This window comes from Phalangium opilio, unplaced genomic scaffold (genome assembly GCF_054372755.1).
Source record: "Phalangium opilio isolate 3A_F unplaced genomic scaffold, DU_Popi_V2 ptg000031l_1, whole genome shotgun sequence".
Lineage (NCBI taxonomy): Eukaryota > Metazoa > Arthropoda > Arachnida > Opiliones > Phalangiidae > Phalangium > Phalangium opilio.
Window position 1 is genome coordinate 13,905,820 of NW_028324158.1, and position 27,439 is coordinate 13,933,258.

The 27,439-nt window shown below is 37.1% G+C and overlaps 3 protein-coding genes and 1 long non-coding RNA gene across 8 annotated transcripts in view; 3 read left to right on the forward strand and 1 right to left on the reverse strand.

The window, feature by feature from the left end:
• Positions 1-17: 17 nt before the first annotated feature.
• On the forward strand, positions 18-4,617 carry LOC149690821 (solute carrier family 35 member G1-like). 4 transcript variants are annotated; one of them, XM_089870722.1, is made up of 4 exons: positions 18-259; positions 1,501-1,647; positions 1,780-2,300; positions 2,380-4,617. In XM_089870722.1, exons 3-4 carry the CDS (start codon positions 1,793-1,795, stop codon positions 2,901-2,903), a joined length of 1,032 nt encoding a protein of 343 aa, XP_089726848.1. In that variant the 5' UTR covers positions 18-259; positions 1,501-1,647; positions 1,780-1,792; the 3' UTR covers positions 2,904-4,617. The 4 variants fall into 4 exon arrangements, with proteins under 4 accessions (XP_089726848.1, XP_089726849.1, XP_089726851.1 ...); XM_089870723.1 differs by lacking the exon at positions 18-259 and adding an exon at positions 300-1,122; XM_089870725.1 differs by lacking the exon at positions 18-259 and having other exon boundaries at positions 300-1,647; positions 1,957-2,300.
• LOC149690822 (uncharacterized) overlaps positions 4,049-27,439 on the reverse strand; it is a 35,812-nt gene continuing 12,421 nt past the window's right edge. Inside the window, exons 2-6 of one of the 2 annotated variants that reach the window (XM_089870695.1) lie at positions 14,000-14,192; positions 13,693-13,928; positions 8,339-8,778; positions 5,775-5,909; positions 4,049-5,187 (exon numbers count right to left, since the gene is read on the reverse strand). In XM_089870695.1, coding sequence (XP_089726821.1) covers positions 5,025-5,187; positions 5,775-5,909; positions 8,339-8,778; positions 13,693-13,928; positions 14,000-14,192 — 1,167 coding nt within the window. In that variant the 3' untranslated portion in view covers positions 4,049-5,024. Of the gene's footprint in view, positions 5,188-5,774; positions 5,910-8,338; positions 8,779-13,692; positions 13,929-13,999; positions 14,196-27,439 lie in introns of both variants that reach the window. The other variant, XM_089870694.1, reaches the window with a different exon arrangement.
• Positions 6,679-27,439, forward strand: part of LOC149690823 (uncharacterized) — a 170,035-nt gene continuing 149,274 nt past the window's right edge. The window contains exon 1 of the mRNA XM_089870678.1: positions 6,679-6,705. Coding sequence (XP_089726804.1) covers positions 6,694-6,705 — 12 coding nt within the window. The 5' untranslated portion in view covers positions 6,679-6,693. The remainder of the gene's footprint in view (positions 6,706-27,439) is intronic.
• Positions 25,852-27,123, forward strand: LOC149690824 (uncharacterized). The gene is made up of 2 exons (XR_016383818.1): positions 25,852-26,296; positions 26,381-27,123. It is a non-coding gene; the product is annotated as an uncharacterized LOC149690824 (long non-coding RNA).

The window sequence follows — 27,439 nt, forward strand, 5'->3', positions numbered from 1 at the left end:
AATCTAGCGCCCTCTGGCGAATTTCTATGAAGCCGGGCTTCTTTCAATAAGTTTGAAGTCACGTTGGTATGATATTCTACAATAATAATGGTGAATTTAAGTTAATTAACTTAAATTATTTAGTTTTATGTTAATTAAGCGCGTAAAATGAGTGAAAAACACTATACGCGATATAATTTCTACGGTAAAGTAACGGTAATTTATGTTGTCATGTTGAAACCAAGGCTTAATGTGTTTTGTCAAGGAACGCAGATCTATGGTAAGTTTAAATTAAAATCTATTATAAACAAAGAAAAGGTCAAAACCCCTTAGCGATAGCTTGAAAGTTAAAATAAATGTTTTCTTAGTAAAGCTATTTATTAGGGGAACATAATCATAAGTAATTGCCCGAAGGAAAGGGTTGAGTACTTGAAAGATCCCGAATTCTCAGACGTCACTTTTAAATCAATCATCTTTAATGAAAGGGATTTTTTTTTTTTTTTCTATTTCACAAACCCAAAGTTTTCAATAATGGATCTTTAATTCTTTCTTTGAATTGCATCCTACATTTACTAAAAATGTTCAAGAACAGGATTCTGAAGTATACAATAATAACGTTCATTTTCTTACATATAACTCAAGGCTAACTTTGTAACATATGAGCTATTTTGAAGAGTGTTTTCTGTCATTTATTGTACATACTAGCCTGTAATGTAGTGAAAGTCTGGCGGAATACAACCCAATCGTTAGATTGAAATTCCCCATAGATAGGCCTACAAAATTTCTAACCCTACATTCATAAAATATATGTACATAGTTACTTTCAAGTATAGTCTTGCATGATAAGGATGTACATTTTTTCAGACGGTTTCTTAGAGTAGAGTCCCTAATTAAATAATTAAAAATTTAATTTGTATTTATTAGATAATTTGAATTCTTAAGCTTCGTGTGACATAAACAATTACGCTTCATTCGATCCGCTGTATGTGTAAAGATAAACTTCAAATTCAAAGTCTGTCTTAGCTAGTCAGTAACTCGATACTTTGCTATAGTTAAATCGGAGATAAATACGAATGCTGCCAAATATTTGATAATAAATTCTTCGTATCTCAAAAAATACATATTATTGAGCAAGAAGGTTAGGTAAGATATCAGTTTGCAATTAAATTTCTGTTAATTTATGGGCTAATTGAATTCGGCGTTTATTACGACATAGTGTCATCGCAGTTAGTTTACTATAGTTGAAGTAGGGGACGTTTTCAGGGTCAAGTTTACCAGCACCTAGCATTCAATTCTTTTAGCAACGTGATAATTTTACATCTAAGTTACGAGCTTCTTATTTATTTATTTAGTCATTTTTATCCGCAAATCAAATGGAAAAATTGATTTTTACTATACTTATATTCTCTTCTCGACCTGGAACTGAGCGCTGTTAAGTCTCCCATAACTTTAGCCTCTAAATTTTTGTTTTCATTTTAATCTGTTTCATAAACAACGCTTTGTATTTATGCTTAATTGTAGGTCGCATAAATCATCATAAGCCGCGAAAAAAAATTATGGCTCTAGTTCATCCAAAAGTTGGCAAGGATGTTATATCTTAAAATATCTCGCAAAGAACTATAGACAACTTTAAGCGTTCCCAGCAGGACCCAAGTGTTCGTTACCAAGGTAAGTGTTTGGGTTTTGTAACAAGTTCGGTTCCAATTTTGTCGCGAAGAGATATAAAATAATGCAGTCTTAAAAGGGGTAAATCAAAGGGTATTATGCCTATAAAATTATAGTGTACTATTAAAATTTTAGTTTTTAACGCGTCATGGATCAAAACAACCACGAATCAAATCTCGTAAAATGGATTGAAAAAATCCCGGCTCTTGGAATATGGTGTTCAATCATTTCGAACACCTTATTCGCCTTCAGTTACGTCATGACCAAAGCGGTGGTTAACCCCAGTAACGTTTTTGTAATTGGCTTCGTCAGAATGACCATTCAATACGCCATATTGATGCCCATATTGTCACGTGACCGTATACCCCTTTTTGGCATACGAGGGGAAAGACTAAACTTATTTCTTTGCGCGGCGACCTACATTGTCTTCCATATGTCAATTATCATCGCTTTTTCAATGATTCCCGCTGCGGATGCCACGGCCATTGTTGCGGCATTCCCAATCATCGTGACCCTAACTGGACCGTGTTTCCTTAGCGAAAAGTTCCATAAAATATTCCTGTTTAACGCTCTTTTGACCATAATTGGCGTCATTATGATTGACCGGCCATCTTTCATATTTCCCGAGGAAGGCAACAACCCTAAACATTTACTAGGTAGAGTAATTAGGCTTAAGACGTACCTGAAGTAGAAAAGAAGTTTCATTGTCCCCTAATTACTTAACCGTATACTTAGGTATATTGCTAGCGGTACTGGCCATGTTTTCTAACTCGGCTACCAGTATCTTCAGTAAAAAACTGGTCATAACGTCATCGTACACTTGTTCAACTGTCTACCCCTTTATTACGTCATTTGGTTTCCTAACCGCCATTTTCGTGTCCAATCAATACACCTTCCCATCTTGTGGTGTGGACGCCTTTCTAACTGTCCTCTCAGGCGTGGTACATTCAATTGGTACCATCATTTACTTTGTGGCCTACAAATACGAAGACGCCGGACCATTATCCATATCCGGTAACGTCGAGTCCCCATTGGTTCTAATAATGGAGATACTGTTCCTCGGGAGCCAACCACCGTGGACAACCTTCGTCGGTATATTTCTAGTGGTCACCGGTGTTGTTTTAACGGCTCTTCGGAAATGGGAGGCCGGAAGTGAGGCTATAAAACGGAAGTTGAACTCGTGTAAGAAACGGAAGAAGAAAACTTTGGAGGTGAAAGATTCGACCGTTTTTGCAATTTCGTATAAACCCAAGACTTAGAAGCAGCTAGCGCGAATGTTGACTTAAACTTGAACTCATCATCGTGTTGTGTGAATCATACCATGTGATGAATTAGGCTTAAGTATACTCCTCAAAGTAGAAACGATTAATCATAATTTTATTTTTGATCCGGGGAATAAAAAATAAATTCATTTCCGGCGTGGTTGGCGTATTTTAAAGATGCCATCAGAGGGTTCAATTGAAAGTAAGTTGTTGTATTTGTTTCTCTTGCTTTTTCGCTCTCTCTAAGTCTTCTCATGGGTTGGCACTTGTGGAAATTACTTGGAAAAACTGAAGTGGAATTCATTGAATAAGAAAAACTGTAACGTAACGAACTAACCCCGATAATTGCTTGAGGTTTTCTTTTTTTCTTATTTTCAAGTTTAAAGGGATGGTGAAATATTACGGGTGTAATTTGAGATATGAAAGGTTGCTTAAATACTAGTAGGGTTAACGTAGGTCAGGGACAAAGCTAAGATTGTCTTAAGTCGACATAAAGTTTCAATCAAATCTGGTGGACTTGTAACAACTTTGAAGCCCTGTCTATCGTCTTTGTTGTCTATGTTCCGTCTTAAGCCTATATTAAGCAGACGATTCTTTGAACCCCCCCCCCCCCTAAATTGAAAATGGCCGGTCTATTAACAAACCTGGGACTAAGTCATAAAGTTTCAATCAAGTCTGGCGGACTTGTAACAAGTTTGAAGCCCTGTCTATCGTCTTTGTTGTCTATGTTCCGTCTTAAGCCTATATTAAGCAGACGATGCTTTGATACCCCCCCCCCCTTGAAAATGGCCGGTCCATTATTTCACTATTCCTTTGAAGTAAGGAATATCTCTAAAGGCGAAGGGATGCCAGGGAAATGGATGGAACGTGAGGCTCCCAACACTTAGAATGTCATACCACGTTCTTTAAGGGCTGTAGAAGCTTTCGAAGTGACGGATTATCTTTCAATGTTAAATAAAATGCTTATCCTTTAATTGCTCTGTCGAAAAAAAAAGAACTTAGGCAAGCTTGTTATTTCCCAGCCGTTTCCCGCCAAAAAAGGTCCAACCTCACAAGAAGTCAATTAAAACTTAAATACCCACCAATTATCTTAATGACAAACGCGTGGCTATATAGGATTAAATGAGGTCAATTTGAGGTCATAGAGTTCATTGCGCTTATAAAAGGTTTTTTAATCATTTTTTTTAAAGACGACACGGACAATTTTTGAACGGATTAAGTTAAATATTAATACACATTTTTTTAATTTGGTTTAAAACACTTTTAGTTCACATTTGAGGCGTTAATTTTAATTAATTTTTAACTTAAATCTAATGTAATTTGATGAAGTTATGACCGACGGGTCAAATTTATTTTTATTTGGTTTAAAACATGAATATTTTCGGTTAATTGCGTTCATTTATTTATTTATTCTTGACATTATGGAATTCTATTCAAACTTCTAATACTTGAGTCATGCATGAATTTATCGTTTTTTACCTATGAGTATTGAAAAAGATTTTAGGTTATATTTAAACTTAAATTTTAAAAATGCTTTTTTATTAATTTCAGTCGCTTCTGAATTATAATTAGCTCAATTCAGATTAATGTTAAATAATTCTACCATGAATATTGAGCATTTATACTTAGATCTGTCAGTTTTACAAAGATATTTCAGATATAAAATCATTCTAAAACTATACAATTATTATTAAAGTAACATTTTTAAAACATTTTTTAACCAAATTTCCTATAAAAGGCAGTTTATTTAATTTTAAATAAAGCTTAAAAATTAAAGCAGAAAAAAATACCTAAAATATAGGCCTAATAATAAACCATATTTAATCTAAATTAACGTCAACTTAATTTTAATAATCGAGGCACAAACAGTTAAATGATTAAAATGTCTCCACGATCGTCGCAACAAACATTTATTTCTTCGCGTCACATTGAACAGTTTCATCGTTGAAGCATGCGCATGGTGCATTTGTGACGTAATCACGCACGTCACGTGACACGAGACTAAGTGTTGAAAAAAATATATTGGTCGATACAGTAATTGTTTTAAAAACAACGTAAAAATGTTTTTAATTAAGTGTTTTTAAGTTAAATTGGTTTTTGTTTTTTAATGTGAGTTTTTCAGTCTCGTTCCTCAAAATTTTCGCGATGGTGGTTTGGACGACCGTCCTTCTTGGAACGGTAATTGTCCGGCCTTTTCGGACATTTACCCGTGTCGTAGTTGTAAGAGCCGTGGTCCATGTACTCGCAGTCCGGGATGTGACATCTGGCCTGCTCGACGCACCTAAGTTTAATTAAATAAACGTGACAAATGGTGGTAAGTTCACGGTACCAGATGAACCCTTATGGCCCAAAAACCACGACCTTAAAGTGACTATAAGAGTCCTTGGAGCTTTCGTCAGCCATAGCCCACACTATTTCCCGCGAGCAGCGCGTGATCGAGTGGGCCTTGCGTCAACCGATAGTCCCTTTTACTGTCTAAATCCTTCCTAACCCACCCATATCCACATTAAAATGTTCCAGTTGAACCGAATTGAAATTATCCACGGCGAATTCCGTCTTAAAAAGTGTTACCTCGAATGGGAGCGGGAATAACGAGTTCTTAATGGTCCGTTCTAATAGGTTTTTTTCGCCATTCCCGCAATAATCATGCACATGGAATTAATTTTCATAAAACACCACCACCATGGAATATTGAATCGGGGTCTGGCGCTGCACCGCACCGCACCCACCCAGACGTTTAAAAATACAGCACCGTGAATCACGAAAATCTTTTAAATCTGGTTTGAGTTTGAGAACGTGCCAAAAAACTTGATGGCTGATGGCTTAGGGAGCATGCTGGGGCGATTATGAAAGTGATTTAAAGCTCACCTTCGCTCCACCGGTTTCAGGGCTTCCTTGCCTCGCTTAATCTTTAGACAAGGGCGGTCTTTCTCGAAGCAGTCGCAACTGCAACGACCGTCACCGTAAATCCTCATGGTAAATGGTCGAGGGCATGGTGGACACCTGAAAGACATTGTTAAATAAAGAGTTGAGGATTTCTATTTTCAGAACACCACAGATCATAAATTTCCACCGTTAGGCATAAATCAACTAAACCTTGGTACATTGCACCGTAGATATGCCATTTATAATTATTAACTTAGGCTTAATATTCCCATAATTGTTCCATTATTATTTTTTTTTTTAAATTTGCCCGAATTTATTTTTGCTTATGTTCAGCCCTTTCTAAAGGCGCCAGTGATTTCCCGCCAACTCCCGCCAACTCCCGCCCCCTCCCATTCCCTCAAAAGTTGCATTTCATGTAATTGGCGGATGCATTGTCTTTTCGCGGCGTTACGATAAAAATAATTAATAATTAAGTCATTTAAAGTGATTGATTTAGTTAATTTATCGTTGAAAGTGTTAAATGGAAGTTCAGGTAATAATTTTGAGTGATATTTAATGTGTGAAACCAATTTAAAGACCAAAATTTTCGTGAAATTAATTAAGCATTGATGTAGATGTATAGTAAGAAAGATAGCGTAACCTCTAGCTCGCCCGAACCGAAGTCAGGCCTATTCTTGCCTCGTGTCATTGATGTAGATGTAGTAGGTCAGTTAGCGCAGCCGCTCTAGCTCGCCCGAACCGAAGCCAAGCCTGTTGCCTCGTGATGTGTGAAATTAATCCGAGTTAATCAACGTTTTTAATTGAAATACTTTGACTAATTATGTTCTGTGCGGGAAAATATGCGAATGAAGCCGTAATTATTGTGGATATATATTCGTTGTGGAATCATCGAACACTTCAAATGGTGATTCTGGTGAGTAGGCCTAATTATCTTTTTAGCATGTGGTTCGATAGAAATTGCAATTTAAATTTGTGGAAATAACATAAGTATCCTAACTAAAATCTGAAATCGCGACTATTTTTAAGTGATTTAAATTTAGACATTTCTACCATGGATGAAGGATGCGCGTGAAAAACATTCGACGCTCAACAGGATGTGCAACTCCCTATACTAAAAAGTAGACAAGTCGATACTAGCGCCGCCTGGCTACCAGCGCTGGAAACCCTCGCGGGAAAAATAAAAAATACTGGACACGAGAAAAAAACACGCGCTACCATCGTTTTTTTTCCTTAGCGTCGTCTGCTAGAAGCAAAACAATTGTTTTTTTTCTTATGTCCTGTATTTTTTATTTTTCCCGCGAGGGTTTCCAGCGCTGGTAGCCAGGCGGCGCTAGTATCGACTTGTCTACTTTTTAGTATAGGGAGTTGCACATCCTGTAGAGCGTCGAATATTTTTCACGCGCATCCTTCATCCATGTTTCTACTATTTGAAATACGAGCCTTTCACTTTCGGCACTTTTTAAAAAGCAAGGGGGGTGAGTTCTAAAGATAAATTTTTCCAAAGACTCAGACGGCGGGTTCCTTCGCGCTTTCCCCTGTATGTTATTACAACTTTTACAAGATCTAGGTCACCCGTCCCCAAACACCGGAAGATTGAAATCTCCTTTTCAAATATTTTTTTTTTTTTTTTAAAGTTGAATAAGAAGCCAGAACTTTCCAGTCAGTACGTTTGTGATTGTTAAGATATAAGCTTAGTCTGGTGGTAGGACTAATCATATAGATTTACCCTGAAAGATGGGGAAGACATTTTGGCCCGTTCTTGGATTAGATTATATCCTACGATAACTGATGACTCGAAAGAAGTTCTAGCTCTAGCCACTGAATTCTTATAAATATATAGTAACTTCTTCTTCTTGGTAAAAATAACATGAAAATACGATAGCAATCGCAATTTCTAACACGTGTCTACGCGACTTCTTCCGATGTCAGTATGGCGAGAGATTTAACAGAACAGTACAGGCCATCGCTGCATTCTCAACCTGTCTTAAGGCACTAAATCAATCGAATGTGCCATAAAGAAACAAACCACAGAGTCAAAATAACCGCCATGGGTGGTCCAAATCGTCCACTAAATGCTGCACTAGCTCCCCACCATTTTGAAATAGGAGAAACTTTGTAGCGGGGGTGACTTCGAGATAGGTTCAAGGGATGGTCAAACCACTGCTCAACTTTGACCCTAGGTTGTGTTGGGGTACTGTCAAACCACTACTCAACTTTGACCCCAGGCTGTGTTGTTGTTTGTTGTACTGTCATACCACTACTCAACTTTGACCCCAGGTTGTATTAGGGTACTGTCATATGATTTGACCAGTACAATACTGGTTTTTGTTGCTGCATATAATTAAACACTTCTACCCCATGACCTTCTTAAGTGACCTTTTCGGTTCCCTCACAATAGCTCCATGTATTTGCGTATTTAACCCCCTTTTCCCACCAAAGAGTGGACATCTCCACGAAGGTCAATGACATGACGGTCGTCATATTTTACCATCCCTTTAATCTTCTAAAATACTTGAAGATGAAAATTATAAGATATGATTTCTTACTTGTTATTGGTGGGACAGTTGTAGCCGGAAAGCTGAAAGAGAGTTTCCTCGTCTAGGGTGACAGGGGGCGCTAATGTAGTGCTTTTACTCGGGGTACTTGTCGTAGTGACCACATTATCGGGGGTGGACTGCGTATTAGGCGCGTATCTCGAGTTGTACGTCCTCCACGGGGTCGAGTTGGGGTTATTTTGATTCTTAGAGAAACTAGACCAAGATGAGACGAGGGGTGATGGTGCCGGTAGGTTAGGCGAGGAAGAAGAAGACCCGGAGTGGTGGTGGTGGTGGTGGTGACCCGCTGATGGTGGTGGTGTCTCGCTCCTTAGACTACGGGGGGTGTCGTTGATCGGTTGGCATTCGCACTCGGTATGGTTCTCGAAGAGTAGCTTTTGTACGGCGTTTTCCATCTCGTTGTTGGCACTACCACGAAGCGCGTGAATGGCCTATGAAATATGACGGACTGTCATTAGTTTTGGTTTTATTATAATAAATTCTAAAATTTTAAAACTTTCTTTATGACATTCCAACTGGAATTACCCGGCAATTACCATCATGAGAAAAACCGTAATTACAAAATCCCAGATCATAAATAAATATCTTAGAGATTAACTTGACTCGGCGCTCACCATGACATGACTTAACCAAAGACTTCAGTCTGCGCGAGACAAATTAAAACGGGAAAATTTCACTACTGGCGTCACAAGCTCAGCGGGGACTCGAAGGTATATTACTTAAGCGCGCCTTTTGGTAAACGTAACAAATTATAAACTAATTACTTCATTGCCCGTATAAATAAGAATTATTAGGTTACCCCCTACAAGTATACCCAATCCAATCCAGGAATTTTTGAACTCCTGTGTTAAGGGAGGCAAGACTAGCTTAGGTTAACTCCAACTTTCATTCACGCTTGCTTATTTTGGTCATGCGGAGTTTGCAATGACTTCGATCTCGTGTCGTGTAGAGTCTCGGTACTTATATGTAGTTTGGATCTTTAGCTTTGGTCCTTGTTGCATAGTAAGGCTGTGGACTTAAGTTGATTCGAGGACACCCGTGTAGCGTGGATTGATAGATAGGCATTTTCTTAGAGGTGCACTTGGGAAGATGGATACGTCATAAGGGAATGTTTCCCATAAACCAATCATAGAACTTGCGCCTATTTGAAGGTATGCTGCAGTTCATTACCTATCTCCATTCAAAGTTTATGACTTTGTATCTCTTAAATTAGAACCAATTAAGGCAACCAAGTTTTTATTTTCAAACCATGAATTTATGATTATTTAATAATTAATTTTTCTATCAATTATGTAATTAATGATCAAACCGCTAGGTTAGGTTATTACCCAATTTGATGCCCATATTACCTGAGAGTGAAACCTTATTGGTCTTTTAATACCAATGCAAAGTGACATTAGTCTACAATATACGTGTACCAACCTCCTATATTCATTTTCAACCTTAGAAATACAAAATTCCTCAGCATAAACCTGTTTTTCTCTAAGAAAAAATGGCCATTTCTTACAGTTTCTTAGAATGTAAGTCTAAGCAGAAGGAACTGGTCTCTTAAGGGACGGTTAGAAGACACGAGATAGCAGCGCAATCTAATGATGTGCTTTTAACATCATTTATCTTAAACCGTTTTTTCTCCCCTCATCATTATTTACATGACGGAAGCTTAGGAACATACTAAAAATAGGCTAAACGAAAGAGAAGGGGGGTTTGGGGGTCATAGGTCAAACGAATGGCGCTCTTAGGAACTCGGAAATGTCAAATGTAATTACTAATATAAAGAGAAGTACTTGGAATGTTACAGTATACTTGGCGGGAGTTTTATGTCCCCTGTATCTAGCTTCCCAGCTTGTTCCGGTTCATTTGGGAATTTTTTTATTTTTTACTCAGAAGCCCATATTGTGAAGTTACTTCTACTTGTCCTTGAAAATTTATTAGAATAATTATTATTTTTTAGCAACGACTGATTGATACTGATAGACGTTATTTCGGGTGATAATATAGCAGACGACAGACGTATTTTACATCCAATTATGACCTTTTTAACTATATAGTTATAATTGCAAAAAGGCATCATGGGAAAAGGAAAAGCCCATATTTAGGATTCCATAGGGGATGTTCTGGTGGCGCGTTTAGGGAAATTAAGGCAAATGTTGCTACACGATGCGGTTAATTAGGCAATTAAATTGATTAAATAAATAAGAAAACCGTTCTGTGAAATGTAAAGAATGTTTAGTGACATTTTCATGGCCCGTTTATTTATGTAACTATGATAGGAATGTGGGATGGGTTGTTACCAGTCCACTAGGGGTAATTGATAAGATACCGTTTTGATTGATCGTAAAATACCCAGGCTCGTAACTTAACCTTACAAGTTAGCCTAGTTTGGGCCTTGGTTACCACGGGTGCACATCGTTGTTACGTCTATTTTTTTATTTTTGACTTGTGGTTGGGTTTGATTTTACAGAAGCGTGACTTGCTGGCTGGTAAGGTTAAATATTTAGCGTTAAGTACCTCACGAAAATACCATCGCATTGACCTTTTGAGAGTTAGGGGTAATCAAGAACTTATATACGAATTGAGAACATGTTTCACGAGCTCCTAGAATTGTTAAGTAAAACCGAACGGAGTTATATTTACAAATATTCCCGAATATTTTATGGGTTCTTGTTGTACCTAAAGCTTTCTTTATGAACAATTCTCTTGGCTTTATTTTTTGAAAAGAATTAAAACACTTTCAAGTTCTAAAGGGAATATGAAATGAGTTTTTAAAAACAATTTCTTGAGGAAAGCCCCGTTTTCTCTTGCAATTTTTATAAAGAAACATCTGAAAATTCAGCGTCCCTTGTCTAAACTTATAAACCACTTAAAATACAAAATAGTAGAACGTGAGTGAGTTGAAAAAGGCTCCTTGATTCTCTTTCACATTGACGATCCTGTTTTTTCTGTATTAGCAGCTACATCCCTAACCCTAACTTTTAACCGACTCTACGGTAATCTTCTTGCCTTCAACCCATTGCTATATAAATTAGAATATAAATGTACTCTCTAGACCAACATAAGAAAAACTCCTTCTTTTATTTGAAAAAATCTAAACAGTCGTTAAAAGAAAAGTGTATATCCCTAGCTCTCAAAAGACTCAATAAACTCGAGGATCAACTGCCAATATATTTTGTCTGAGAATGCCATTGTTGTATTATTTAGGCCTAACGTTTTGAGCAAGATCTGTCAAAAATTATACAAGTATTCCCCCAACCAGAGGCCCCTTTAAAATGGAATTCCTGGGCGATTTTACATAAGGAGTTAAGCGGTTAAGCACAAAGTTTTTTTATTTTTCTATGAAGTTTTTATCTTTGAAAAGGCCAAGAAAATTGTGTTCTTTTTTTGGTGAACCGCCCATAACATACGGAACCATACGACGCCTATACAATCAGTTATAAGACCTACCGTTTTTTTGAAATTAGGCTTAGCTCATGGACTTAATAAATAATTCCAAAAATGGTCAGGAAGAATTCGTTTACACCCTGTATATTTTTGTATCGACAAAGCAAGTATTAAGTATACTCAGGGATAGATTTAATTTTAGAAGTAGGGATGGAGAACAGAGTAATCTGGGCGCGCGTCAAAGTCCCGGATGGGGTATGAAAGAAGAGGCGGGTCATAGCGACAGAGGTAAAAAGTAATTACTTATTTTTCGCCGGCACGTCAGCAACGTCATCAAAACGTAGTTTAAGTGAGTCAATAAGATAATTTAAACTATTCGTTACGTTTTGGAGGGAGGGGCTCTATACTGAGTCGGACTGAAGTAAATGCTAACCATTCTCCATTCCTACTTCTGAAATTAAATCTATCCCTGGTGTAGTCCACGCTTTCCTCGTGGACTAACCAGTTTTAGGGTCATACTGCAACTAAACGAACAATGAAAGACTACTTTTAAAATTAATAACTTGGCGCGGCCACCCTGGTTATGTTAAGGGGGGTGGGGATATGAAAGTTAAGGTCATCGGCTGAGCTTTTAGCCATCAGCATTAACCATCAACTCGAGAGAGTTCGAAAGAAGGTTGCTCGCTTCCTTCTGAATGGCATCGCGGGCAAGAGGCCCTCTAGATCTCTTAGCTAGAGGTCTGTCTCTCTCCCCCATCAGTTTAAATATTCCCAAATCCTTTAAGACTACCGATATTTCTTTCCATATACACTTGAAAATCCCGCACCAAACAGTTTTAGGACTCTAGGAGCTGGTTTACGTGGACGGTCCTTACATAATGTATGTCTGTCGTGTTCTAAAGACAATTTGTATAAATGCTTGCTTAGAGGAACGATTGTCTTGGTATGAACTTTCACAAAATTTCCATGAAAAACTCTACGAATTTCCATGAAAAAACTCGAATTTCCATGAAATCCCCCAAAACTATAAAATATTTTCCAACATTGTCTGAAAATTGTAATATAGGTTACGTATCATGCCATGAGCAAGAACCCATCATCTTGTTCATCCCCCGAGCTTAAGAATTTTTCGGTCGCGGTTGAGAAAAGTGATATTGCTAATAATAGGTTAGAAGGTTCGGCGGTATACCGTCCATAACACCGTCGCGGTACCCCCTCTGAGAGAATAATATTTATACGTAAAACATTTTTTTTAAGTTAGAGAGAGGTCCTAAGTTTTTTGGGTAAAAAAAAAGTGAGAGTACATGTAGCATAGCGTACGTCGCGAACTGTTTATTGCCGATAAAATATTTTTCCTTAATGTACTTTAACCCAAGAAAAGTTTGAAAGGCAAAAGAAGGGAGGTACCGTTACTGTCAAAGGGGCATTTTTAAGGGATCACATTCCGGTACCACTCGAGCCCAGTCCCTAATTGTTTTTCACGTTAAAGGTAGGGTGAAAAAAGGAAAATCGAGTGATTTGCTTGATCGATTCTTCTACTAAGCGAAACATGATTTTAAAATTCAAATTAGGTTTCATTCATTTCATAGGTAATTTGAAATTTGCACCTCCGACCAATCGCGTAACGTCACGCCTTCTTGTCGAATGAAATGTGACAATTGTGGCACGAGATACAGAGCCTGCCACGTGAATTTTGTTTCGTTACGCGATTGGTCGTAGGTGCAATTTCAAATTATTTAAAAATATGAAAAACGTAATGGTAATCGGAAAATAATTTGTACTATCCCTTTAAAGTCGGCAATGTTTAACCAAATATGAGGATGGTTATGTTTACTCTAACTTCTCAGATTAAATAAATAAATAAATATAATGCCGGAATTGTAAACATCGTGAATGTCTAGTTAGTTACCCAACACCGTAATGAATTCAATATTAAATCCTCACCAAAGTTTAAAGTATTAACTTACGTAAAAATAAACTTCGACTTCTTGTATCATTTTGGGACCGCACGTGTACGCTTCGCTAGAACAACAACTGACGTCATCGGAGCAACGGTGCAAAATGGTGCAATGTGGTTGGTAGTTCTTTGTCACGTCCGGGTACACGTCCCTGACACGAATTACTTTAGGTTTAGGGATGGAACATTTGGCTTGTTCTTTGACAAATATCCAGTGAGTGCTGGCCTTGTGAATTGGTCCCAAATCTACCAAATGGTGGATGGTTAATTAATTTAGAGAGAGATACAACCGTGTTTCAGACGACTCCGTTACCTACCTTGCGTTCTTTTATTATCAATGATAAGTCTGCCTTGAGGCGGGGGTGAAATTGTCGTGGACTTCTTGAGGACATTGTTGTCCGAAATTCCGTAAAACAATTTGTAAAAATTTCTCGATGCTTTCGAGGAATCATCTTCCTTTATAGTTGCCAATGATTGGGCGAACGGACTGGGCGTTGGCCATATTGAACTCTGCTTATGAAATGAAAGAGAAAATATGTTTATTAGAAACGGTATACCATAATTCATTTCGAAGAAAAAGGCATTGTTGTTGAAGAGGTCGCGTCGTCGGGTGCGCGGCTGTTTTTAACACTAGCCACGTGTTTCTCGTTTGGTTTCTTTATAGAAAGTTTGAAAGGAAACAAGGGAGGCCCTCATCATCAACATTACGCGCCAAAAAACCTTTTTTTCCCGGCAAATTTCAAAAGATTTTTATATAAAACTGTATGGCCGCGGGTTCCTAACTTCTGAACAATATATAGCATAATATATACGGTGGATCTTGAAAAAAAGGCGCGAAGTAGCTAGTTAATCACAAAATCACGTGAAAAGCGTCACGTGTGTAATTTTACTCGGAATTTCTTTTTATTCTCAGATTTAATTTTTTACTAATGGATTCAGAAGTTGATAAGTTGTAGTAAAACCCTTAACTCAATGACCCCAAAAGTACATCGCGTTACAATATCTACTGTTGTGATGTTAATCGCAGTCCAAGGTTAATCAACATGATTAAGTTAATTGGAGTTTTTTTAAGCACCCTCTACTAGAAGGATTGATACCATTTACACCAGGAGTCGAGGCTATTCTGTACTGCACTTGGTCCTCCTGAGGTAAATGGTACCAAGTCCCTTATTTTTATAATTCATATCTTATTCATGTTGTAAACATATCGGATACTTTTAATGAATCAACTTCTAAAGCGTAAATTAGGTTTGCGATAATTGCTAATACCATTTAAACGAGTCATAAAAACATTTCACCGGAATTCCTTGAGTTCCCGGCCGGCGTGGTCTAATGAACGACACTTGATACCCTGTAACCCAAATACTATATTTTCGGATTAAAACTATACGTTCGTTTGGGTTCAAAAATGGATAGATGTATATAGACGAATTGTAACGTCACTAACCGATAATACATATAATTTTTTTTGTTACTTGTCATCGTAAAGCTCCAGATTTTTCCGTCGACGGTTTCGCTTGAACTACCGCCGCTAGAAGAGTCCTTCTGACGCAAAAAACTGTGTCCCCCCATTTGTTTAGCCTCTAATCTGATTCCCTAACCGCACGGCCACGATATAGAGCAGCTAGGACTTTGAAAAAGCCCCCCTCCGTCTTTTTGGGGTGGGGTCAATAGGGTCATTCTTAGTACATGTCTGTAGTACACTTGCCCCTGGGGTACCCTTGATTTTCAACCATTTATCATGCGGATGCCGGGTGCGCTCTGACAAAAATGACTGACTCCACGCAGTCTGCTGTAAGACTTCAGTAATGAGATTGCGCATTTTTTCTTCTATGTTATATTTGCGCGGGAAAATTAATGGGGTTACGAAAGAATGAAGTCTTATTTTTTGTTTATTAAATTAGTAAGATGTGTTCTTATTTTTATTATTATTTTTTTCTTCCTTTGGTTTCTTAACTTAGCTCCTGATTAAGACAGTTTTATTTTATAAGTCATAATTTAAGTTAAGATAAAGTTCAGGTTGGTACTGGTAGCTATGTGGGTTTTTGGAGATTTTATTTACTTACTATTCCGCCTAGTGGTTCCCAAGGGGGAATCCAACTTGTTTATGACTGTTCTTAGAGAGAGATAAAGATGGGATATAAAAACTAGACGTCTTAATCTTTAGATTAAATAGTAGAATGACACTTTGGGAATTTTAGTCGAAGGAAAGATTTCATATATTTATCTACTAAACATCTTAATAGAGAATTATATAAATTTGAGTGCAGTGTCAGTGAATCGTAAGCCGTTCTTGTTATAGTTTCCACTCCTATTTGTAGTAATTCTTAATGTTTTTAGCGCTATCTTTGAAATTACATCTTACGGGGTGGATTTGAAATGAAATTGGAAATTTCTCATTTATCTTGGGGTCACATTTTTTTTTACACCTACGCGAGTTAGCTATGCGAATGACTTTATTTTTACAATTACTTTCTTTAAGTTTCAAACCGGTATATAAGCTATATACTACTTGTAAGAAAATTTAAAAGAAATTGGGAGGAGGAGATTTAATTTGAAACTTGGTATAATTTAGTCGTTTTGAATCAAATTCAATTTACATTTGGGTTGGGCATGGTTTGAGGTTTAAAACTGAATGGAAGAATAGAGAGTTTAAGAAACAGACCTCGTCTACTAAAAACCATTTGTAGAACGATCTTTATAGTTTAAATGGCGCGAGAAAAACATTATCACACGTGCTATTCAATTTCTAGTTCAACTGAAGTTTCATTTTAAACTAATTTTGAAGTTTGTCTAAGGTGCTTAAACTCTCTATTTTCAATGGAATCTCGTTGCTTAATCCTAATCCTATAACGGAGAGTTTAAAATGAATTAAATTTGTAGGTAATTAATTTTTGCGATACCGATTAACTCAGGTTGTTTGCGAAGACATTAAGTTTAATTGATTTTTTATAGTAACTTAGCTGAACTAACAATTCCCTAAGAGAATTAATTCCCTCACGAAATACCGTATTTAATTATTTGAAGTCAATTGAAACAAGAGGTTCCGTTCCGTCTTAAAATTATAAAGTCAATTTCATTCTGATAATACAACTGTGTCAGACAGACAGACATTACCCAAGATTGAATTAGTTCTAAAGTCATAATCGGGACTATAAAAACGTTGGATTCCAACAGCTCAACCTTCACATTCACCATGACCAACTCTAAAATGAACATCGTGCTAATTTTGCTGGCATTAACGTCGTTGGTTAACTGTAAAAATGATTTCCACACGGCCATGTTCAATATTAATAAAGCTATACCGGAGATTATAGCCAGTTTCGACGAGCAGGAAAAGAAAGACCTGATGAAATACATGTCTGAACCTGAGGAAATGAAGAAACTGGCGAAAATCATGGACCTGACGCGGACGTGCGAGGGCAATATGGATAACTTGACCGAGGCCCTATTGGACTCGAAAATTGGAGCGATGATGGCCCCGAAATTGGCACCTCGCATGGAAGACTTCGAAGTCGTTATGGAGGAAAAGAATAAGTGGTTGATGTGCAAGAAGGAATAAGGGTCTTAACTTGATTAATTGTTATTATTTATATTTGACTATATAATAAATAAATTAATTTATTACAATTTTACGAGTTGGTTTTCATTGATATATTTTTTTCTATACGCTTTATCAGTAAGGTCACGTGATAAGAAAAGGAACCGCACGTGACTTCACGCACGCGCTCTTATTTTGAAATATTTATGTTCACGTGATGTAGCTCGTGAAATAAATGCATAACCCCAACGATGCCTATACTAGGCCTAGGGATTATTTTATATTAAAAAAAACTGAATAAATATGAAAATTCCAACACAAATAAATGGACATAATTAAGAAATTAAACAATTCACGCTATAGGCTAGTTAAATTAAGTTGATTGAATTTTCAAGGCTACATCGCGTATACTGTCTAAATGATCTATTTATACAAGTACATCTTCACCCTGCACCATCTGGGACAACAAGAATATTATTTACACATGGATTAACTAACGCTAGGGATTGTTCACGAACTGGGTTTCCCATGTAATTCTATCGCCAACTACATGTTCCGAATTATTCCTTGATTCCCCTCTTCATTCCCCCAATTTATTGGACCAAAACGGATGTAGATATAGCGCCATCTCTCGGCAAAGTAAATCGTTTTTGCCCAATTTAGGCAGTATTTCAATTTTGACGTCATAGACCACGTGATATTTGGTCCAATTTTCTTATAACTTCCTGTTAGGGATGGTAGCTGCTGCTAGGGGGCGTTTGGAACATGCGTGCTTTATCTTTTTGGGGGAACGAACTATCCCTAGCGTTAGTTAATCCATGATTTACATAAGCTCAACACTAAACCATTTCAATCTTGATTGGACAGATGTATCAACAATACCATTTTTTTTGTGGGTTTAATTAAAGTTAATTGTCGCGAGAATTTGTATAGGGAAACCCCATTAATTCTTTTACTACCTCAATGGATACACGAAGCATCGTCGTAATCTTTGTGGCTTTTAGCCTGAGCTTTGTAATATGCGAGGAAGAGGTTAAGAAGGATTTTTGGACAGCATGCTGGAATGTTTCGGCTAAAATCATGGAAATTATTAACACAATGACGCCGGAAGAGCAAGCGGAACTCTGGAAACATTTTCAAGATCCCGAGGAACAAAAGAAGATATTTGCTATGATAAATTTGGCCTTTACTTGCGAAGGAAACATGGAAAATTTGACCGCCATGATTTTGGACTCGAAAATTGGATTAATGATGGGCGAGAAATTGACACCCGTTATGGAAGATATCGCAGTTATTCTTGAAGAAAAAAATAAAATGTTGAATTGCAAGAAAGAATAATAGGTTTAAGTACCTGCCTACTGTACTTTGAGAGTGGTATGATTATTTTACATTTAAATTATAATAATTATGTATTTTGATTTATAGATAATTATGTTTCAAATAAATTGCGGTGTATATTCTTTTTAATAATGTCAATATTATTGTATTTACTTTATCGTAACTTTAAAATACACCCTGGTCTGGGGGTAATTTAGAGTCTGACCAGCGCATTTGACCACGTAAATTAAGATGGACTTGTGTCCACATACCCCTTTTATAAAAGGTCTATTTACCTCTAAATTATTGAAATTTGTTTTTAAAGAAGTTAAGAACCATCCCTAATATCCTTGGCATTGGTTTAATTTTTATTTAAAAAACAAAATCTGAGGGTGTACCGGGTGTATCCATGGCCATGCGGGCTTTCTATTTTGACATCTAAATTTATGCTCATGGTTACGTAGAGAAAAGGCACTTGTACTACTCAAAGAGTTAGCGGAGCACGTCGTGTGCAACGCGAAAAGTGACTTTTCCTGGCTCGAAACAGTAACTAAATAAAAAGGAATATTTAATTATATCACGTGTCACGTGGTTCGAAACGCGCCGAAACTAATTTCTTGGATAGCTTCCATTTTTTTGGGAACAACTTTACTTAACCTTGTAGTAATTTTGAAACACCGTCTTTCAACCAAATTGAAAACAAATTTTTAAACGTCTTCTGAAAGATAAGAGTGCAGGTTTTATTAAAAATATGAATTCATAATCAGGAACCCCCTTTTTTAAAAATCATGAATAATAAAATAAAAATCTTTGACGAACAAGAATTAATCTTGTTTGAAGACTTCCTTGGCGCCACTTTGAAATTATTTTAAAATCTTTTTTCTTTTTTTTTTTCAATTTAAAATATGATGGTAGCTTTAATTATGTTGCTAGAAATTTGTGTGTCATGATTATTTTTTGAGTGATTAGTTCCCGGTTGAGTTTTGATGTTTCGAATATTTTGTTGTTGATTTTTTTTTATTTGAGAACACATTGTTAAGCCTAATTCTTCGAAGACTAATTCGGTGAAATCGTAAGCCTAATTATTCAAAGATCAATTCTGTAAAATCTTAAGCCTAATTCTTCAAAAAACCAATTCAGTTAAATCTTAAGCCTAATTTTTAAAGACAAATCCCGTAAATCTTAAGCCTAATTCTTCAAGAAAGAAAGTCACTATAAATCTTAGGCCTAATTAAATTCATCCATACTGGCTCTGTATCTTCGCATCCCACACTAAGAAATCAATTTTGATAAAAACTTGATCGACGGGATACTTTGCATACGTGAGTTTTTATCGAATTAGAAACCTCCCTTTTGAGACAGCGATGAAATCGAAAAAAAGAAAAAAATAAACCCGCATATAATTAATTAAGCGGTTCTCAACAGTATAGACTTTTAAAAGATAAAACGCGAGGAGTTAAGATCTCTTCAAAATTCTTGGAAACCCATAGGTTGTTAGATCCCACATTTTACCACGTACCAGCACCAGCATATTCTCAAGTACAAAAGTTCATTAGGAATTCTAGACTGTTCTACGTGTTAAATATTCTTTAAATTAACGAAAATCCCTTAAAAACGGTTGAGAGAGATTTTAAATAGCACTCTTAAGTAAGAGGGGCCCCTTTTTAAGAAATATGGGGCCAGGGCCCCCCGGGACATCGTTAAGGAGTCCAATTAGGAGTGGCTTTCAAGATACTTCACTAATGACTTAAATATTCCTGTAAGAAAAATTCCATGTTTTTTGTTAAGCCTAACACGTAATGAATGGTGATTTTTTTTTTTTTCTTTACTGGTAACATAGTTGTCTTGAAAAGGTAGACTTTACCCTTGAGATACACTCGTACTCCTTGTAAATATCAATGAAAATCGGGTAGTAGTGATACATCAAAGGGGCTATGATATCCAATATAAGTATATGTCAAAAGAATATTTGCTACGAGCACGTGTTTTCGTAGAGGGGCGTCTCCTAGCGGCTGATTTGGCGGGAACCATTACCTCACCTTGTGTTATTTCACTCGTGCACCCCTATAATGGCAGCACAAGTCGGCTATAGCCTCCCTCCACGTGTAGTGAATTAACTCGAGCTCCATCTGGCGTTGCTTCTGGCTCTGAAAATGGCGGGCGCGTGCAGCAGGGTTTTTAATTTTATCGATACTATACGCCCCTACAGTAGACCCTTACTTATCTAAATTATGATAGCATTATGAAATAGCATTAAAGAAATACCATGGGGGTTGAATATTACATGCCCAGTTAAGCATTAATGGCAAAACATGGCTGTGATACATTCTCGTGGGCGTATTGGGGTTAGTTCTGTATACTGCCCGCGTCTTCCGCACCAAGACACCCATTACAGAGCCTCGACCACAACGGAAGGAGAAAGACGCTACCAAGGATCTTGAAGAAAAGAAACGAGATGAAATGGCAATAAATTTCCTTGATTTTTCAAAACGAAGCCATTTTAAAGAAAGAAAAAAAAAATAAAAACTTTTTCTAAGAGTAATGTTTCGGCGCGATTCTTCTTTTCATATCAAAGTGTGAAGGGCACTTGCTAAGCCTAACTTGTCTCTCGGTTGTTGAACCCGAGCAAATTAATATCAATAACAAGATGGACAACAACCCAAAACACCACCTCCTTCTTGTGTCACGCGTAGTTTTGACCCCCGTGACCTTTATAACTCGCTTAAATTGTCACGTGGTTTCAAAAAACAAACGTAAATTAGTATTGGAAGTATCCGACTACAATATTAAAAATAGAACCATTTCAATACTTTCCAAAGACTTTAAAGTATCATGAATAAATTTTAAAACACTGAGAGATGCTGAATCTCGTCACTATTTGGGTTTCAGCTGCAGTCAGCACCCCTTCATTTTATATATAAATATATAGTTCAAAACAGTCTTCAGTCGTAATTCAAGCGGCGCCAAGATCATGACACTTCCCTATAGGTTTTTAGTTTTTTTTTTTTGGTTGCCCAAGTTTCGAATTGCACTTCCTAAGTCTTAACTCTTCTCTTCCCATCACAAAATTCGCCTAGATAAGTTGAGAAAATGCGTGGCTACCACAATGATAATTCAATATTATCTGTTATTATAATTCGTTCAAGTCGTTGTTAGGCGGCCAAACATCTATCCAGGGTACACATACATTAAGGCCTCCTTGTTTTAACACCAGTTATACAGAAGAAAGGGGTAATTAATTATATTTAGAAGGGGATGGTGTACGCGAAACGTGATGAAGAAGAGCTTTAATGCTTTTAAGCGAATTTTAATGGGCCTCATTTAATGCCTTATTAAGTTTACAAGGTTTTTTTCATTTTATTAAATAATAGACATTATTCCTCTGTAGAGTTTAATTTCCACGTGGATGCATGCTCTAGGCGTTAAGAACGTCAACGTTTATTGTTATAAATGATTTCAGACTCATTAAATTTAATTTATTATTAGGGTAAATTTAATCTTTATTATTAATTATATCTATAAAAAACTCCCAGAAGTGCATGAATCTTTTGTTTTTTAAAAATATAAAATACATGTTTTTTTAAATTTCTTTGTGGGTAACAGTTGTTGGTAATTTTTTAACTAAACGTATGTGGTTTAATCGTAATTAGGCACTATAAATGATAGTTAATTATTAATTAAACACTGAGCATCGACTGATTTCAAGTTATTATGTCAGAATTATTGCGAGAAATGCATTTTCATATTAGAGAAAAAAAACCCTAAAAACGAAGTCATCGGAAGCTCGATGTTATCTGTTATCTTTTCGTTAGAAATTTAGTAATGATAACATAAACTCATTTTGACAGACGTAAAAATAACCAATTTATATCATAACACTGTACGACATCTTAAGAAGTATTTCTAAGCCTTGGCTTAAATTTCTGAGTATTGCAAATACCATCACATCAACTAACTGTGAAAGCCCTCCCAAAAAAATATATACTGAAACCAATGACATTAATCCTATCCTAGGCCTAGGCGAAAGTTTCCCTACATAATGTTTTAAAGCAAAACTATGTAAGTCGATATTAAATTACTATTACAGATACGTCATTTTGGCTGTAATTGAACGGGGGGTACCCAAGTAGGGATATGACATCAAGATTTCAAGTCTTGCATGAAAAGATAAAGCTTTTAATCAAATGTGTAAGCACGGATCGTGCGGTTTTATTTACCGAATTAAAGTCAGTGAAGATATATTGCGGGAATGAGACTTATTTAGGTCGGCGATTGATGCGTTTGCGCCTTTTTACGTATTGAATCTAATTAGTTAAATAGAGTTTTTCGTAGCAAGAGGGTGGATGCTCGAAAATGTTGGATTAGACAAAGATCTACGACTTCTTTACCGAGTTTCGTCTGCAAGCGAAGTTTGCGTTAAAGTAGAAGTTAAACTACAGAAATGTTTTGGAATTGAATCCCCCAACTGACATTTTTTTTCATATGTTTTCCTTTTTAATTCAAACTATGATTAATAGATTTTATAGCCATGAATTTTTTTCTTTCCCTACTGCGACTTTACAATTTAATTAACGCGTCTTATTTCGTTTTGGTATGATGTAACCACGCCCTAGGTGTGAGTTGTTTCTTTTAGGGTTAGCCAACTGATGTACGCCAAGTTGAATTTTGTTTTGAACGATTATCTATGGAAAATATCTCTATCAGGATGTAGATATAACATTTACTGATAAGGGGGTAATATCTGCCTTGAAATATCTGTCTGAAATGTTTTGAAGACTGTAACCGAGGATGTAAGGGTTGTAATACGCTTAAGTTGTTGGACTTCTTCAACTTTAAAGTGTTATAACTCTGGTTCTATAAGAGATACGGGGATGTCCTTCGATGATGTTAAAGTCCTATTTCTTGTCTTTCCAATGGTGCCTAATACTTGGAGTTACAACAATCAGGACCCGAGTAATTAAGCGAAATGTTCATGAACATGTGTTAACAGGGGCATATTTACATAACACCTTTTAACTCTGGTTCTATAAGAGATAGAGCAAAGTCCTTCTAGTATGTTATAGTCCTATTTCTTGCCTTTCCAACGGTGCCTAATACTTGGGGTTACGACAATCAGTGCTCGAGTAATACGCAAATTAGTTTGAACTCGAGTGCATGCATAGAAAATCCACTAGCACTTTGAAGTGTCTTTCCATATTGAAGAACAGTATACCAGGTTACTTTGACTTTGACAATTTGATCCCCCGAATCTCAAGCATGTCAGTAATATCAAAAGATATGGGGAAACCATTGCCTGTCCATCGTATGGCATTAAAAAAAGAAAAGAAGAAAAAATAAGTATAACCGCAAGGCGATTTAATCGTCTATATACCATACACTTTGGGGTTAATTCCTATAGCGCGTGCGCTCGTGATGTTGTCAGTAGAAGTGGCGGGAAAAGGAAGGCATCGAAGTTAAGCCTCGGATCTGGAGCCAGGCACGCGAAATGAGGGATGATTGTATTCTTAAGGATTGAGGCCCAGTTAAGGACATCGTCGTAAGGCAATAATAAAGATAGAGAAGTGGAAAAGTGATGCTATAGAGGGGGGATGGATGGATACTGGATAGATGGATGAATCAAAAATTTATTTTACGCTTTTGATACAGACGCGCGCCCAAAAGTGCATGCACGATCAAAAAGTCTATATTTAGCTTGTCAGACCTAGCCCTTTTAAAAAAACAAAGGGGACTGTCTTACTGGTTAAACTGGATTAGGCCTATACCTACTATTACCATCACCACCGATTAAAGGTCGGGTGAAATGCTTTTAATTGTAAGAAAATAAGGTGGTGGGACCAACGCACTGACTTTTGAAAAGAGATCAACCATTCGAAGTTTATTAACAGAATCAAAGACGAATTGAAGACAGAGTAGGTAGTATCCAGTAAGACTTTTATGACCTTGAACTCTTTGGTCGACTAATCAACGTTCTACTTTAATGACAATGTCTTAATTATGACCTATTGTAGAAGTTAATGAATCCATGGTTTCAATCGTACCTCTGACACCCTGCGTCTCCGATCATCTCTCCTTTAAAAAACACCAAATTTTATCCGAAGTTAGATCTAAAGGCGTTTACTAAACGTCTTCTTTTCTTATAAAGGATGATTTTTTTTTTCTTTCTTGTGTGTGTGTTTTCGAAGCTCTCGTCCATTTTAAACACAATCTAATTTTAGGTTAGGGATAGATTCAAGCTTGGGCAATTTGTTCGCGGTCGGAAGGGATGTTTCGCATGCATCCTCTTGCAAAGTATTCTGTATAGAGTAATCAGTCGTCGGTATCTACTTTGAAGAGAATTAGGCTTAACTTTAAACCAAGGCTTAAAAAGGTGACGCGTGTAGTGAATGGTGGTGGTAATAGGAAGGAAGACCTATAAAGGTATATACAAACCTCCAGAGGTTATACAGTATAAAATATGGGAGCCCCAAATAGAGCAATTTACCGGTCGTTACCTCATTTCTTTTCCCTAAAAATGGGGCTTTGAATGGATGTAATTGGAGTAAGATTCCCTCTTCCCTTATCTTAGCCTCTTTTATTAATCGCTTAATTTCTTCCCTTAGTTCGCTAATTGAGCTCTCTCTCTCTTTCAAAGAACGCGGGGCATGATGGGTATTAAGTTTGATTTAAGAGTGGGTTTAAGCCGCACGAGTTTATCGTAATAAGAGTTGACGTTTAATTGCGGTATGACGGAAACATTTTGTAAAGTATTTAAGACGCGTTTAAGAATGTTAATCGTGTTGCCCCGCTGTAGATTATGCCTGTTTTATGAACTAGAAATCGTATATTTCATATTTTATCAAAAGGGTTAAATTTGATTATTAGAAACAGCACGGAATAGACAATTTTAAAAATTACTTACGGAGAAATCAATTCACAGGGGCGAGGCTGCCATTGGGGTATTATGCCTCGTGCCCACAAGCAACGCCAGACGGAGCCCGAGTTCAATAAACCAATTCGTGCTGCCTCTAGCGGCGTTTCTTGGCGGCCTCTTGGTGTGTAATTTCCGCAATGGTCTATTCTAAGCTAAGTAATCCGACAAAACCATGACTAATTGATGAAATATTAAATCCACAACGACCCGGGGTAATTCCGAGAAGATAAAAGTGCTAGTAACGACTATATAACCAAAACGGAAATCGTTAAAAAAATAAAAATCTGCCCGTAATCTCAATGACAAAGTTATATAAAAAGAAATACACCAACAACTCTGTTATATAAAAAAACATTATTTCAAGGTTAGTGTAGATAGTCTTCGATACAAAACCGATATACAGGGTGTTTCTGAAAAGTCCATCACAAATTAAGGGGCGTGTTTATGGGACCAAACTGAGCGGAAAGTACCAAAGAACATGGGGTCTACAACATTTAGTTTCGGAGATATGGCCCCCCAAACATTTGCCCCAAAAACGAGAAAATATCCCAAAATGTGGAGTAAGGGTTATTGCCATTACCCAACTTGTTTCGAAGTCATAGACAATTTCAATAGCCTTGAATTTGAGAAACACTACTGTAACTTTAGATAGCAGAAGGGTATAAATGGGTAGAAGTACGCGTACGGCGGTAATGTAAAGCTAATGCCAAGTGTCATAGTGTTTTAAGATTTCTCAGCACCCAGTAAAATGGTGGACCTCAACCTAGAGGGCAAGAAGTCCCAGAGGCCGTAGAAGACGAAGTCCTTACTATTTTCGAGGACGAACCAGAAGCAAGTACCCGCCAGGTGAGTAAGCGATTAGGCGTTGGTCACGTGCTCGTGTGGAAAATCCTCAAAAGTCACCAGTTTCATTCTTACCATTTTCAAAAGGTTCAAGGTTTGAATTCCGCGGACTACCCACGACGCATTGATAAACGCCATTGATTTCCCGCGTAGTCTGTTAGTCACAGACGAAGCTAATTTTTCGCAAGATGGTATTATTAACCTGCATAATAAGCATCAATGGTCCCAAAGAAACCCTCACGCAACGCTCGTTAAATCTCACCAAGTACAATTTAGTTTAAACGTGTGGTGCGGTATTGTAGGTGACAATTTAATTGGATCTTATTTTCTACAGCCCAGGTTAAACGGTGAGGCGTACCTACAATTCTTACAAGACGTTTTACCGGAATTACTTGACGACGTGCCCTTAGGTTTGGTGCGCAGAATGTAGTTCATGCATGACGGTGCACCACCACATTTCAGTCTCGCTGTCCGAGCTCACCTTAACGCGACGTTCTCTTTTCGGTGGATAGGTCGAGGTGGACCCGTGAAATGGCCTGCTCGATCACCCGACCTTAACCCGTGCGATTTCTACCTTTGGGGCCACTTGAAGGACATAGTTTATCAGAGTGAAGTACCTGATGTGGAAGAGCTTCGTCGACGAATCGTTAATGCCTGTCAAACTATTCGCGATACTCCAGGCATTTTGCAACGTGTTAGGGAATCGTTTGTAAGGCGTGTTCAAGTTTGCCTTAACGCGGGTGGTGAACACTTTGAACAATTCTTGTAGTAGTTATTTGTTACAGATTAAGAATGAAGAACTAATAAAAAATACATTTACATTGGGATCGTATCATGGCGTTTTCTCTGTGACACATCAAACACTAACGTAATGAACAAACTCAACCTTCAATCGCAACCATTTTACTGGGTGCTGAGAAATGTTAAAACACTATGACACTTGGTATTAGTTTAACATTACCGCCGTACGCGTACTTCTACCCATTTATACCCTTCTGCTATCTAAAGTTACATTAGTGTTTCTCAAATTCAAGGCTATTGAAATTCTCTATGACTTCGAAACAAGTTGGGTAATGGCAATAACCCTTACTCCACATTTTGGGATATTTTTTCGTTTTTGGGGCAAATGTTTGGGGGGCCATATCT

What these genes read in the sequence shown, in the direction of transcription:
- LOC149690821 (XM_089870722.1), top strand. Translation starts at nt 1,793, where the DNA reads ATGGATCAAAACAACCACGAATCAAATCTCGTAAAATGGATTGAAAAA. An exon ending in CAACCCTAAACATTTACTAG is followed by an intron (nt 2,301 to 2,379) that starts GTAGAGTAATTA and finishes CCGTATACTTAG; the next exon opens with GTATATTGCTAGCGGTACTG.